General features: G+C 45.1%; 1 protein-coding gene across 5 annotated transcripts in view; it reads left to right on the top strand.

Moving 5' to 3' along the window:
* Window positions 1-16030, top strand: part of SLC6A9 (solute carrier family 6 member 9) — a 195620-nt gene that overhangs the window by 159150 nt on the left and 20440 nt on the right. For all 5 annotated transcript variants that reach the window (XM_073593985.1, XM_073593987.1, XM_073593988.1 and 2 more), the window contains 4 exons: window positions 3202-3463; window positions 11415-11547; window positions 13481-13615; window positions 15496-15599. In XM_073593985.1, the coding sequence (XP_073450086.1) occupies window positions 3202-3463; window positions 11415-11547; window positions 13481-13615; window positions 15496-15599 (634 nt within the window). The remainder of the gene's footprint in view (window positions 1-3201; window positions 3464-11414; window positions 11548-13480; window positions 13616-15495; window positions 15600-16030) is intronic.

Genomic DNA, 16030 nt, shown 5'->3' on the forward strand with positions numbered 1-16030 from the left:
TTGCAGGACCTCTCCAGCTCCATCAGGTTGGATGGGGAGTGTCGGTGCTCAGCCATTTTCAGATCTCTCCAGAGATGTTCAGTCGGGTTCAAGTCTGGGCTCTGGCTGGGCCACTCAAGGACATTCACAGAGTTGTCCCGTAGTGGCTCCTTTGTTATCTTGGCTGTGTGATTAGGGTCGTTGTCCTGTTGGAAGATGAACCTTCACCCCAGTCTGAGGTCCAGAGCGCTCTGGAGCAGGTTTTCATCCAGGATGTCTCTGTACATTGCTGCATTCATCTTTCCCTCCATCCTGACTAGTCTTCCAGTTCCTGCCACTGATAAACATCCCCACTGCATGATGCTGCCACCACCATGCTTCACTATAGGGATGGTATTGTCCAGGTGATGAGCAGTGCCTGGTTTCCTCCAGACATGACACTTGCCATTCAGGCCAAAGAGTTCAATCTTTGTTTCATCAGACCAGAGAATTTTGTTTCTCATGGTCTGAGAGTCCTTCAGGTGCCTTTTGGCAAACTCCAGGTGGGCTGTCATGTGCCTTTTACTGAGTGACCATCGGGTTCTTGGTCACCTCCCTGACTAAGGCCCTTCTCCCCCGATCGCTCAGTTTGGCCAGGCGGCCCGCTCTAGGAAGAGTCCTGGTGGTTCCAAACTTCTCCCATTTACGGATGATGGAGGCCACTGTGCTCATTGGGACCTTCAATGCTGCAGAAATGTTTCTGTACCCTTCCCCCGATCTGTGCCTCCATACAATCCTGTCTCCGAGGTCTACAGACAATTCCTTGGACTTCATGGCTTGGTTTGTGCTCTGACATGCACTGTTACCTGTGGGACCTTCTATAGACAGGTGTGTGCCTTTCCAAATCATGTCCAATCAACTGAATTTACCACAGGTGGACTCCAATCAAGTTGTAGAAACATCTCAAGGATGATCAGTGGAAACAGGAGGCACCTGAGCTCAATTCTGAGTGTCATGGCAAAGGATGTGATACTTATGTACATGGGAGGAGCCTGTGATACTTATGTACATGGGAGGAGTCTGTGATACTTATGTACATGGGAGGAGTCTGTGATACTTATGTACACGGGAGGAGCCTGTGATACTTATGTACATGGGAGGAGCCTGTGATACTTATGTACATGGGAGGAGCCTGTGATACTTATGTACACGGGAGGAGCCTGTGATACTTTTGTACATGGGAGGAGCCTGTGATACTTATGTACATGGGAGGAGCCTGTGATACTTATGTACACGGGAGGAGCCTGTGATACTTCTGTACATGGGAGGAGCCTGTGATACTTATGTACGTGGGAGGAGTCTGTGATATTTATGTACATGGGAGGAGCCTGTGATACTTATGTACATGGGAGGAGCCTGTGATACTTATGTATATGGGAGGAGCCTGTGATACTTATGTACATGGGAGGAGCCTGTGATACTTATGTACGTGGGAGGACCCTGTGATACTTATGTACATGGGAGGAGCCTGTGATACCTATGTACATGGGAGGAGCCTGTGATACTTATGTACATGGGAGGAGCCTGTGATACTTATGTACATAGGAGGAGCCTGTGATACTTATACATGGGAGGAGTCTGAAATACTTATGTACATGGGAGGAGCCTGTGATACTTATGTACATGGGAGGAGTCTGTGATACTTATGTCAATGGGAGGAGTCTGTGATACTTATGTACATGGGAGGAGCCTGTGATACTTATGTACATGGGAGGAGTCTGTGATACTTATGTACGTGGGTGGAGTCTGTGATACTTATGTACATGGGAGGAGTCTGTGATACTTATGTACGTGGGAGGAGCCTGTGATACTTATATAGATGGGAGGAGCCTGTGATACTTATGTACGTGGGAGGAGCTGTGATACTTATGTACGTGGGAGGAGCCTGTGATACTTATGTACGTGGGAGGAGCCTGTGATACTTATGTACATGGGAGGAGCCTGTGATACTTAAGTATATGGGAGGAGTCTGTGATACTTATGTACATGGGAGGAGCCTTTGATACTTCTGTACATGGGAGGAGCCTGTGATACTTATGTACATGGGAGGAGCCTGTGATACTTATGTACATGGGAGGAGCCTGTGATACTTATGTACATGGGAGGAGCCTGTGATAGTTATGTACATGGGAGGAGCCTGTGATACTTATGTACATGGGAGGAGCCTGTGATAGTTATGTACATGGGAGGAGCCTGTGATACTTATGTACATGGGAGGAGCCTGTGATACTTATGTACCTGGGAGGAGCCTGTGATACTTATGTATATGGGAGGAGCCTGTGATACTTATGTACATGGGAGGAGCCTGTGATAGTTATGTACATGGGAGGAGCCTGTGATACTTATGTACATGGGAGGAGCCTGTGATACTTATGTACATGGGAGGAGCCTGTGATACTTATGTACATGGGAGGAGCCTGTGATACTTATGTACATGGGAGGAGCCTGTGATACTTATGTACATGGGAGGAGTCTGTGATACTTATGTACATGGGAGGAGCCTGTGATACTTATGTACATGGGAGGAGCCTGTGATACATATGTACATGCATTTTTTTTTTTTATATAAATTTGCAAAGATTTCAAACAAACTTCTCTCACGTTGTCATTATGGGGGATTGTTTGTAGAATTTTGAGGAAAATAATTAATTGAATCCATCTTGGAATAAGGCTGTAACATAACAAAATGTGGAAAAAGTGAAGCGCTGTGAATACCTTCTGGATGCACTGTACGCTTATTGGGATTGGGAAGAAGTCCACTACTTCCTTGGGGTTTACTTACTTTTTCACATAACTGTATCATTTTAGTATCAGATAATATAGGATGATGGGACTCATTCTGGCCATACACACCTCGAATTCTGAGCCATGGGGGGCCCCGCCCACACCAGAGCCATCGGGGGCCCCACCCACACCAGAGCCATAGGGGGCCCCGCCCACACCAGAGCCATCGGGGGCCCCACCCACACCAGAGCCATCGGGGGCCCCGCCCACACCAGAGCCATAGGGGGCCCCGCCCACACCAGAGCCATAGGGGGCCCCGCCCACACCAGAGCCATCGGGGGCCCCGCCCACACCACGCGGCTCCACAAACTTCGATTAATTCCTCTGTAATCATATTTATAATCCCTGCGGAGTGTCCGGTTGCATCAATCGATCATTAACCCTTTGTTCCCCCCCCAGGTGTCGGTTACGGAATGATGGTCGTCTCCACCTATATCGGTATTTATTACAACGTGGTCATCTGCATCGCATTTTACTACTTCTTCATGTCCATGAACCGGATCCTGCCGTGGACGTACTGCAATAATAGATGGAACACCGAGAACTGCGTCGGGGTGCTGGACCCCTCCACCAATTCCTCCAACTTCACCTCCCACCAAGACCTGTCCGCCATCCTCAACCAGACCGTCAAGAGGACCAGTCCCAGCGAGGAGTACTGGAGGTGGGTGATGGCAGAGGAGGGACAAGGGGGGGTGGGGGGGGCGACTGCCCTGGGCACTGTAGTATCATGTGAGATGGGGGGGCATCACGAGGAGATTGGGGGGTGGGGATAGGGTAGAGAGGATTTGTGCTAGCAGTCATGATTTGGGGGGATTAGTGTTGGGAGGAGGGAATTTAGATTAGTGCTCGATTTTTTATTTTTTTGGGGGGGGGTCACAGTTTGGTATGATTGTCTTGGTCTCTAGATGACCTTGTACCAGTCCTGGTTGATGGGATCTTCTCTAATACATGGTCATTCTTCTAGATCAGCTCCTATTACTGGTATATGGAAGGGATTTCCAGGGGGACTCTGAACCCTCCATAGGTGAAGATAAAGAGATAAAGGGGTCCCTTCTTGTAGGTGTCATTTCCAGAGTGTGCTTCCAGTGCCACCTACTGTCAGAACTTGGACTTGTGGCATGGCCACAAAATACAATGATCATGCATGACTCTTGTGTCCATCTTGTGGCCCTCGGGCCCCATCAATAGTTTGCAATGGGATCTCATGACTGGTAGGAATTCCCCTGGGCCATATTGTGTATACACCAGCATGTAGATGGTATACGGCCATCCTATATATATATATATGTATATATATATATTTATATACACAGTGCCTTGTATTCAAAGTATTCATACCCCTTGAAATTTCCCACATTTTGTTACAACCAGAAACATAGTTGTCCTGTGGACAGATTCTCCCACCTGAGCTGTGGATCTCTGCAGCTCCTCCAGAGTTACCATGGACCTCTTGGCTCTTCTCTGATGAATGCTCTCCTTGCCCGGCCCGGTCAGTTTAGGTGGACGGCCATGTCTTGGTAGGTTTGCAGTTGTGCCATACTCTTTCCATTTTCCGATGATGGATTGAACAGAGCTCCGTGAGATGTTCAAAGCTTGGGAGATCTTTTTTATAACCTAACCCTGCTTTATACTTCTCCACAACTTTATCCCTGACCTGTCTGGTGTGTTCCTTGGCCTTCATGATGCTGTTTGTTCACTAAGGTTCTCTAACAAACCTCTGAGGGCTTCACAGAACAGCTGTATTTATACTGAGATTAAATGACACACAGGTGGACTCTATTTACTAATTAGGTGACTTCTGAAGGCAATTGGTTCCACTATATTTTAGTTAGGGGTATCACAGTAAAGGGGGCTGAATACAAATGCCCCCCCCCCCACACTTTTCACATATTTATTTGTATCATTTCTCATTTTCCTTCCACTTCACAATTATGTGACACTTTGTGTTGGTCTATCACATAAAATCCCAATAAAATACATTTATGTTTTTGGTTGTAAAGCCTCGTACACACAATTGGATTTTCCGATGGGAAATGTTCGATGTCAGGTTGTTGGCGGAAAATCCGACCGTTTGTACGCTCCATCGGACAATTATTGCCGGATTTTCCGCGGACAAATGTTGGATGGCAGGTTTATAAACTTTCCGTGGACAAATGTGTGTTGTCGGATTTTCCGAGCGTGTGTACACAAGTCCATCAGACAAAAGTCTAAAGTACAAACACGCATGCTCAGAAGCAAGGGCGAGCCGGAAGCGGTCGGTCTTGTAAACTTGCAATCGTAACGGAGAATTAACATTCGTGACGCGGCAAATTATGAAATGTGGAAATGCAGCGCACAATTCTCTTCTTCTTTATGAGATAATAATGAAGATGCTTTGCTGGTGATATTGATGGATTATTGCAAATAAATTTTCAAAGGCTTTTTTTTTTCTAGTGATATCAAGAACAATATTATTATGTTTTTTTATTTTTTTTTATTTGGGGAAGTTACCACAACACCATTATTATCCCGTAGTTTATAATCTCAAAGATACAACTATGTTGGTGTCCCTTGTTAATGTTACATTGTATTTTATAAAATGTAACTGCCGACTCCCAAACTGTCATTTGAAGTAAAACACAAAGCCAAGTATTATTCTACACTATGTTTTATTGTGCATTAAAAAAAGAAAACAAATAAAATTAGACATGAAATCTGCCAATAGAACTTCACCAAAAACTGCATTCTATGCATCCAAAAATATAGAAAATATACCAAATCAAATCATTATTATTCAACCCAAAAAATAAAATAAAAGCCTCATGCATGTGTCCTGCTTCTTAATATAGGGGGTCAGCAATGCCAAGAGTTGGTGAAATCAGGGGTCCATCATCCGGATTATTCTCCTGGAGCTCCCGCAGCAAAGGCATATGACAGAATTGGTCACCATTAATAAAGCAACCAAATTTTGGTCCAGGAAATCCTCCTCCTGTTCCTGGACTGGACTTGGGTCAAAGCGATAACTCCAAGGCCAATAATAAATAACACGTTATCCCCTCTGATTCCGCAACATGACTGGTTGACGAACGGCCGTTCAGACACGAACTGAAAAGTGCGAAATGAAAAGTGCAAATCAACACTCACCAAACTTCTACTAACACGAAATTAGCAGAAGGAACCTAAAGGGTGGTGCTAAAAAGCTGAAAAACCACGTAGTACGTCACTACGTTCGTGTTTGTTGGCCAACAATTCCTTGCCGTTTGTATGAAAGACAATATCCAGGCACACGCCTTCAGACAAAAGTCCGAGGTTTTGTCTCCCGAAAATCTGATTGTGTGTATGAGACTTAACATGAAAAAATGTGGATAATTTCAAGGGGTATGAATACTTTTTCAAGACAGGCAGTAGACGTATACAGCAGTCCTATAGTATATATTGTGGCAGAAGATGGTATACGGCGGTCCTATAGTATATACACCGGCAGTAGATGGTATACGGCGGTCCTATAGTATATACACCGGCAGTAGATGGTATACGGCAGTCCTATAGTATATACACCGGCAGTAGATGGTATACGGCGGTCTTATAGTATATACATCGTCAGTAGATGGTATTCGGCGGTCCTATAGTATATACATCGGCAGTAGATGGTATACGGCGGTCCTATAGTATATACACCGGCAGTAGATGGTATACGGCGGTCTTATAGTATATACACTGGCAGTAGATGGTATACGGCGGTCTTATAGTATATACACCGGCAGTAGATGGTATACGGCGGTCCTATAGTATATACACCGGCAGTAGATGGTATACGGCGGTCCTATAGTATATACCCTGGCAGTAGATGGTATACGGCAGTCCTATAGTATATACACTGGCAGTAGATGGTATACGGCGGTCTTATAGTATATACACCGGCAGTAGATGGTATACGGCGGTCCTATAGTATATACACTGGCAGTAGATGGTATACAGCGGTCTTATAGTATATACACCGGCAGTAGATGGTATACGGCGGTCCTATAGTATATACACTGGCAGTAGATGGTATACGGCGGTCTTATAGTATATACACCGGCAGTAGATGGTATACGGCGGTCCTATAGTATATACACTGGCAGTAGATGGTATACAGCGGTCTTATAGTATATACACCGGCAGTAGATGGTATACGGCGGTCCTATAGTATATACACTGGCAGTAGATGGTATACGGCGGTCTTATAGTATATACACTGGCAGTAGATGGTATACGGCGGTCTTATAGTATATACACCGGCAGTTTAAAAAAAATAAAAAATATATATATAGTTTAAAAAAAATATATATATACACATAGATGGTATATGGCGGTCTTATAGTATATACACTGGCAGTAGATGGTATACAGCAGTCCTATAGTATATACACTGGCTGTAGATGGTATACAGCAGTCCTATAGTATATACACCGTCAGTAGATGGTTTACGGCGGTCCTATAGTATATACACCGTCAGTATATGGTATACAGCAGTCCTATAGTATATACACCGTCAGTATATGGTATACAGCAGTCCTATAGTATATACACCGGCAGTAGATGGTATACGGCGGTCCTATAGTATATACACCGGCAGTAGATGGTATACAGCAGTCCTATAGTATATACACCGTCAGTATATGGTATACAGCAGTCCTATAGTATATACACCGTCAGTATATAGTATACAGCAGTCCTATAGTATATACACCGGCAGTAGATGGTTTACGGCGGTCCTATAGTTTATACACCGGCAGTAGATGGTATACAGCAGTCCTATAGTATATACACCGTCAGTATATGGTATACAGCAGTCCTACAGTATATACACTGGCTGTAGATGGTATACAGCAGTCCTATAGTATATACACCGTCAGTAGATGGTATACGGCGGTCCTATAGTATATACACCGGCAGTAGATGGTTTACGGCGGTCCTATAGTATATACACCGGCAGTAGATGGTATACAGCAGTCCTATAGTATATACACCGTCAGTAGATGGTATACGGCGGTCCTATAGTATATACACCGGCAGTAGATGGTATACGGCGGTCTTATAGTATATACACCGGCAGTAGATGGTTTACGGCGGTCCTATAGTATATACACCGTCAGTATATGGTATACAGCAGTCCTATAGTATATACACCGGCAGTAGATGGTATACAGCGGTCCTATAGTTTATACACCGGCAGTAGATGGTTTACGGCGGTCCTATAGTATATACACCGTCAGTATATGGTATACAGCAGTCCTATAGTATATACACCGTCAGTATATGGTATACAGCAGTCCTATAGTATATACACCGGCAGTAGATGGTATACGGCAGTCCTATAGTATATACACCGGCAGTAGATGGTATACAGCAGTCCTATAGTATATACACCGGCAGTAGATGGTATACAGCAGTCCTATAGTATATACACCGTCAGTATATGGTATACAGCAGTCCTATAGTATATACACCGGCAGTAGATGGTATACGGCGGTCCTATAGTATATACACCGGCAGTAGATGGTTTACGGCGGTCCTATAGTTTATACACCGGCAGTAGATGGTATACAGCAGTCCTATAGTATATACACCGTCAGTATATGGTATACAGCAGTCCTACAGTATATACACTGGCTGTAGATGGTATACAGCAGTCCTATAGTATATACACTGGCTGTAGATGGTATACAGCAGTCCTATAGTATATACACCGTCAGTAGATGGTATACAGCAGTCCTATAGTATATACAGCAGTCCTATAGTATATACACCGTCAGTAGATGGTATACAGCAGTCCTATAGTATATACACTGGCTGTAGATGGTATACAGCAGTCCTATAGTATATACACCGGCAGTAGATGGTATACAGCAGTCCTATAGTATATACACCGGCTGTAGATGGTTTACGGCGGTCCTATAGTTTATACACCGGCAGTAGATGGTATACAGCAGTCCTACAGTATATACACTGGCTGTAGATGGTATACAGCAGTCCTATAGTATATACACCGTCAGTATATGGTATACAGCAGTCCTACAGTATATACACTGGCTGTAGATGGTATACAGCAGTCCTATAGTATATACACCGTCAGTAGATGGTATACGGCGGTCCTATAGTATATACACCGGCAGTAGATGGTTTACGGCGGTCCTATAGTATATACACCGGCAGTAGATGGTATACAGCAGTCCTATAGTATATACACCGTCAGTAGATGGTATACGGCGGTCCTATAGTATATACACCGGCAGTAGATGGTTTACGGCGGTCCTATAGTATATACACCGTCAGTATATGGTATACAGCAGTCCTATAGTATATACACCGGCAGTAGATGGTATACAGCGGTCCTATAGTTTATACACCGGCAGTAGATGGTTTACGGCGGTCCTATAGTATATACACCGTCAGTATATGGTATACAGCAGTCCTATAGTATATACACCGTCAGTATATGGTATACAGCAGTCCTATAGTATATACACCGGCAGTAGATGGTATACGGCGGTCCTATAGTATATACACCGGCAGTAGATGGTATACAGCAGTCCTATAGTATATACACCGTCAGTATATGGTATACAGCAGTCCTATAGTATATACACCGGCAGTAGATGGTATACGGCGGTCCTATAGTATATACACCGGCAGTAGATGGTTTACGGCGGTCCTATAGTTTATACACCGGCAGTAGATGGTATACAGCAGTCCTATAGTATATACACCGTCAGTATATGGTATACAGCAGTCCTACAGTATATACACTGGCTGTAGATGGTATACAGCAGTCCTATAGTATATACACTGGCTGTAGATGGTATACAGCAGTCCTATAGTATATACACCGTCAGTAGATGGTATACAGCAGTCCTATAGTATATACAGCAGTCCTATAGTATATACACCGTCAGTAGATGGTATACAGCAGTCCTATAGTATATACACTGGCTGTAGATGGTATACAGCAGTCCTATAGTATATACACCGTCAGTAGATGGTATATGGCGGTCCTATAGTATATACACCGGCTGTAGATGGTATACAGCAGTCCTATAGTATATACACCGGCAGTAGATGGTATACAGCAGTCCTATAGTATATACACCGGCTGTAGATGGTATACAGCAGTCCTATAGTATATACACCGGCTGTAGATGGTATACAGCAGTCCTGCAGTAGATGGTATACGGCGGTCTTATAGTATATACACCGGTTGTAGATGGTATACGGCAGTCCTATAGTATATACACCGTCAGTAGATGGTATACGGCAGTCCTATAGTATATACACCGTCAGTAGATGGTATACAGCAGTCCTATAGTATATACACCGTCAGTAGATGGTATACAGCAGTCCTATAGTATATACACCGTCAGTAGATGGTATACAGCAGTCCTATAGTATATACACCGGCTGTAGATGGTATACAGCAGTCCTATAGTATATACACCGGCTGTAGATGGTATACGGCAGTCCTATAGTATATACACCGTCAGTAGATGGTATACAGCAGTCCTATAGTATATACACCGTCAGTAGATGGTATACAGCAGTCCTATAGTATGAAGTATAGTATGAAGCACCGTTAAGCGAGCCGGGCCCTCGGTGTGGAATGTGGATGACACGGATCTGGGCTGGCACGCGGTTTCCTCGTATTGTACGCCGGGGGGTTTCGCCTTCACAGTATAAGGTGCTGATTTCCATACGTGAGCTGAATGGGCATTGTGTTATTGTTCCGATGACTGGCGCCTGGCGCTCGCCGTCCCCCCAGCAGTCACCGCGCAGAACAAAGCGCTGCAGATGGCGGCGATAAGACACTTTCAGCGCTGAGATCACTACAAACACTGAAGAATTTCCCCAGCGGAGGCCGAGTACCATCTGCGGGCACGCTGCCATCATTCTGTGTGAGGATGACCTGTGCCGTGGCGTTGTCTGTAGATAGCTGGCACTCCGCTGTGCTATGGAGGCAGGGTGGTGGGGGAGGGGGGCAGGAGGTGAGTGCTGTAGGTTGTCCTGTATCTGCAGAAGAAGAGAGAAGAGCGGAGGGTGCCAGGGACACGCAGCACCAAGCCAGGAAATGCCTCATTGACTGGCCAACCCCTGGCATTGTCTGTGGTATGCTGCATGGAACCCGCTGTGCCCCTCCAGCCTAATGAGCTGCTGTTGTGTGTGTGAGTGATGTCAAGAGCAGCGCACACAGAGGTGTGCTACTAGTTCTATATAGAGAGCAGTATAGACAGTATATCCTTCATAACTGACACAGCGGGGGGCTCACCGAGAGCAGAAAGTGCAGCGAAATCCCCCAAATAATGTGAATGACACAGAACTTCAACGTCACACAATTGGTTCATCCACCCCACGTGTTTCCGGGCTTGGGAGGACGTCACCAAGGATCCACTTGTCTTACGCGTTTCGAAGGCTGAGCCCGGGTTGATGTCACCAAGGGTCCCAATGGCTTACCTCTCCTGATACAAAGAGGATAAAATCTGTTACAAAGTATCATTCTCACTGCAGTTATAACACGAGAGAAATGGGCCCGGTGCCGCCCTGTGCAGGCGCGGCGTACAAAGTCACACGTGTCACCCCCCCGTGTCATTGTCTTCCAGGAATTATGTGCTGAAGCTGTCGGATGACATCGGGAATTTCGGGGAGGTTCGGCTGCCCATCCTGGGGTGTCTCGGCCTGTCCTGGGTCGTGGTGTTCCTGTGCCTCATCCGAGGGGTGAAATCCTCCGGGAAGGTGAGACTACCCCATCTATTACTGTCATCACCCCCCCCTCCCCCCAGGAGACCCCTCCATAAAAAGGAAGGAAGTTATGAAGAGTGCAGGGGTCAGTAGTAACACAAAATTCAGAGGTCAATAGAAAGTAATTCAGAATGCAGGGGTCAGGAGGAAGCAATGCAGAGTTCAGGGATCAGAAATAAGTAACTCAGAGTGCAGAGGTCAGGTGTAAATAACATGGAGTTCAGAAGAAGGTATTGCCAAGTGCAGGGGTCAGGAGTAAGTAACTCAGAGTGCAGGGGCCAGGAGCAATGCAGGTCAGGAGTATGTATCATACAGTGCAGGGGTCAGTAGTAAGTAACTCAGAGTGCAGGGGTCAGGAGTATGTAATGCAGAGTGCAGAGGTCAGTAGTATGTAATGCAGAGTTTAGGGGTCAGTAGTATGTAACGCAGAGGTCAGTAGTATGTAATGCAGAGTGCAGGGGTCAGTAGTATGTAATGCAGAGTTCAGAGGTCAGTAATATGTAATGCAGAGTGCAGGGGTCAGTAATATGTAATGCAGAGTACAGAGGTCAGTATTATGTAATGCAAAGGTCAGTAATATGTAATGCAGAGTTCAGAGGTCAGTAATATGTAATGCAGAGTGCAGGGGTCAGTAATATGTAATGCAGAGTGCAGAGGTCAGTATTATGTAATGCAAAGGTCAGTAATATGTAATACAGAGTTCAGAGTTCAGTATTATGTAATGCAGAGGTCAGTAATATGTAATACAGAGTGCAGGGGTCAGTAATATGTAATACAGAGGTCAGTAGTATGTAATGCAGAGTGCAGGGGTCAGTAGTATGTAATGCAGAGTTCAGAGGTCAGTAATATGTAATGCAGAGTGCAGGGGTCAGTAATATGTAATGCAGAGTACAGAGGTCAGTAATATGTAATGCAGAGTGCAGGGGTCAGTAATATGTAATGCAGAGTGCAGAGGTCAGTAATATGTAATGCAGAGTTCAGAGGTCAGTAATATGTAATGCAGAGTTCAGAGGTCAGTAATATGTAATACAGAGTGCAGGGGTCAGTAATATGTAATACAGAGGTCAGTAGTATGTAATGCAGAGTGCAGAGGTCAGTAATATGTAATGCAGAGTTCAGAGGTCAGTAATATGTAATGCAGAGTTCAGAGGTCAGTAATATGTAATGCAGAGTGCAGGGGTCAGTAATATGTAATGCAGAGTGCAGGGGTCAGTAATATGTAATGCAGAGTGCAGAGGTCAGCAATATGTAATGCAGAGTTCAGAGGTCAGTAGTATGTAATGCAGAGTTCAGAGGTCAGTAATATGTAATGGAGAGTGCAGGGGTCAGTATTATGTAATGCAGAGTGCAGAGGTCAGTAATATGTAATGCATAGTGCAGGGGTCAGTAATATGTAATGGAGAGTGCAGGGGTCAGTAATATGTAATACAGAGGTCAGGGGTCAGTAGTATGTAATGCAGAGTGCAGGGGTCAGTAATATGTAATGCAGAGTGCAGGGGTCAGTAATATGTAATGCAGAGTGCAGGGGTCAGTAATATGTAATGCAGAGTGCAGGGGTCAGTAGTATGTAATGCAGAGGTCAGTAATATGTAATACAGAGGTCAGGGGTCAGTAATATGTAATACAGAGGTCAGGGGTCAGTAGTATGTAATACAGAGGTCAGTAATATGTAATACAGAGGTCAGGGGTCAGTAGTATGTAATACAGAGGTCAGGGGTCAGTAGTATGTAATGCAGAGGTCAAGCCCTGGCTGGGCGGGGCCGGATTGATCGGTTGCCTCCTTATCCCATTTGGCACAACTTAGGGAATTCTGCACATTTTTTCTGATAACAATAGAAGAGACTTTGTATTTAATGGAATTATTTATAAATTGATTTTTGATCCCAGTCCTCCTAACCCCCCCTCTCTGGTCTCTCTGGCCCCCCAGGTGGTCTATTTCACAGCCACCTTCCCATATGTGGTCCTCACCATCCTCTTTGTTCGTGGCATTACCCTGGAGGGAGCCGTCACCGGGATCATGTATTATCTGACACCGCAGTGGGACAAGATCCTGGATGCCAAGGTAATCCATAGTGTCATTGTACGGGGGGGGGGGGGGATGGATCCCCCCTCCATCACACACACCTGCACCATACAGTCCTGGCTGATCTCCATATCATGGAACAATGGGGAACTTTTTAAAATTTTCTTCTGTTATATTCTGAGTATTATGTGGGGCCCTTTAGAGGCGTCAGGGGCCACAGATGAGGCTCCCTACACCTTACATGTTGACAAGCTCTGGTGTAGCACAAAAACACAGGATGATATCGCCATCTGGTGGCCAAATCAGTATCAGCCCTTCGGTACTTCCTGAGCTGCCCTATCAGACCCCCAGCAGTCTGTAGTGGAATCATTCATTTGTAAAGAGGCTGTAATGACTGAGATCTCTAGCAGTCTCATATTGTATGTCCTCACTATCTCCTATACTGTGTCCTCAACCACCCCTGTTGCAGGTCTGCAATCTCTGATTGTCCTCTCCAGGATGTCTGCAGTCTCTAACAGTCTTCTTTTATATTCTGAATATTATGTGGGGGCCTTTTGGAGATGTCAGGGGCCATAATTGCGCCCCCCTACACCTTACATGTTAACAGCCTCTGATATAGTATGATAATGCTGGATGACATTGCCATCTTGTGGCCAAATCAATATCAGCAGTGTGCAGGGGTCAGGAGTAAGCAATGCAAAGGTCAGGAATTTGTAATGTAGAGATGAGGGGCAGAAATAAGTATCTCAGAGTGCAGGGGTCAGAAATAAGTAATTCAGAGTGCAGGAGTCAAGGAGCAATACATAGTGCAGAGGTCAGAAGTATGTAACATACAGTGCAGGGGTCAGTAGTAGGTAACACCGAGTACTTGCTGTGCTGCCCTTTGCAGACCCCCAGCAATAGTCAGTAGTGGAATCTTTTATTTGTAAAGAGGTTGTAATGACTGAGATCTCTAGCAGTCTCATATTGCATATCCCCGTTATCTCCTGTACTGTGTCCTCCACCACCCCTGTTCCAGGTCTGCAGTCTGATTGTCTCCTCTGGTATGTCTGAGGTCTCTGAAAGTCTTCTGTTATATTCTGAATATTATGTGTGGCCCTTTGGAGATGTCAGGGGCCAAATGTGAGGCCCCCTACATCTTGTGTGTGGGCAATCTCTGGTGTAGTATAATAACACAGGATGATATCGCCATCTGGTGGCCAAATCAATATCAGCACTTGGGTTCTTCCTGAGCTGCCCTTTGCAGACCCCCAGCAGTCTGTAGTGGAATCATTCATTTGTAAAGAGGCTGTAATGACTGAGATCTCTAGCAGTCTCATATTGCATGTCCTCACTATCTCCTATACAGTGTCCTCCACCGCCCCTGTTGCAGGCCCGCATTGTCTGGTCAACCTCTAGTATGTCTGCAGTCTCTGACAGTCTTCTGTTATATACTGAATATTATGTGCGGCCTTTTCGAGATGTCAGGGGCCACAGATGAGGGCCCCTAAACCTTGCATGTTGACAACCACTTGAGTAGTATAAGGCAGGATGCTATCACCATCTTGTGGCCAAATCAATATAAGCATGTGAGACTTCAGGTACTGAAATGATCACAAATGTCCGGCCAGCGGTGATCACTAGGGTCCCACCATGGATGATCTGAGTGTTTGTATGTCTTTTACATTTGTATTATATAAAGTTTTAGTGTGTTTGAATTGAAGTCACGGGTTCGGCTTGTAGAATGCTGTTTGTAGCTCTTTTATCGCCGTTGTGACAATGATGGTGACTGCGGATTCTTCATGATGGTGACTATTTGTGCGTTTTATTCCCAGATGATCGCTGACATTAAACGAAGAAAAGTCATTGTCCTATAATCTGTGTACATTATTGTCACATATAATGAGGATTTATAGGAGTTTCTTTGTGTCCTCCTGCAGGTTTGGGGTGATGCCGCCTCTCAGATATTCTACTCTCTGGGATGTGCGTGGGGGGGACTTATCACAATGGCTTCCTACAACAAGTTTCACAACAACTGTTACAGGTAAGTGGTCACTGGCTGGAGTCAACCTGGACTTGGCTCATAAAACTGGGGAACCTCCTCCGGTCCTGGATATACCTGATATATTATTATTATTATACAGGATTTATATAGTGCCCACATTATACACAGCTCTTTACAATATAAACAGAGACAGTACAGTTAGAATACAATTCAGTACAAGAAGGTTAGGAGGACCCTGCTCCTCAGAGCTTACAATCTAAAAGAGAAGGGACAGTGTTACAGAAGATAACTGTATAAGGTGGAGCTTTTTTAAGAGAATAAAATGTATTTGTTAGGTGGAGGTGGGATAGGCTTCCCTGAGGAGATGAGTTTCCAGGGGCCCCCTGAAGGCAGTCACAGAGGGGGATAGCTGGACAGATTGGTGTAGGGAGTTCCAGAGGATGGGAGAGACTCCTTAGAAGTTCTGGAGG

The sequence above is a fragment of the Aquarana catesbeiana genome, linkage group LG07 (genome assembly GCF_042186555.1).
Source record: "Aquarana catesbeiana isolate 2022-GZ linkage group LG07, ASM4218655v1, whole genome shotgun sequence".
Classification (NCBI taxonomy): Eukaryota; Metazoa; Chordata; class Amphibia; order Anura; family Ranidae; genus Aquarana; species Aquarana catesbeiana.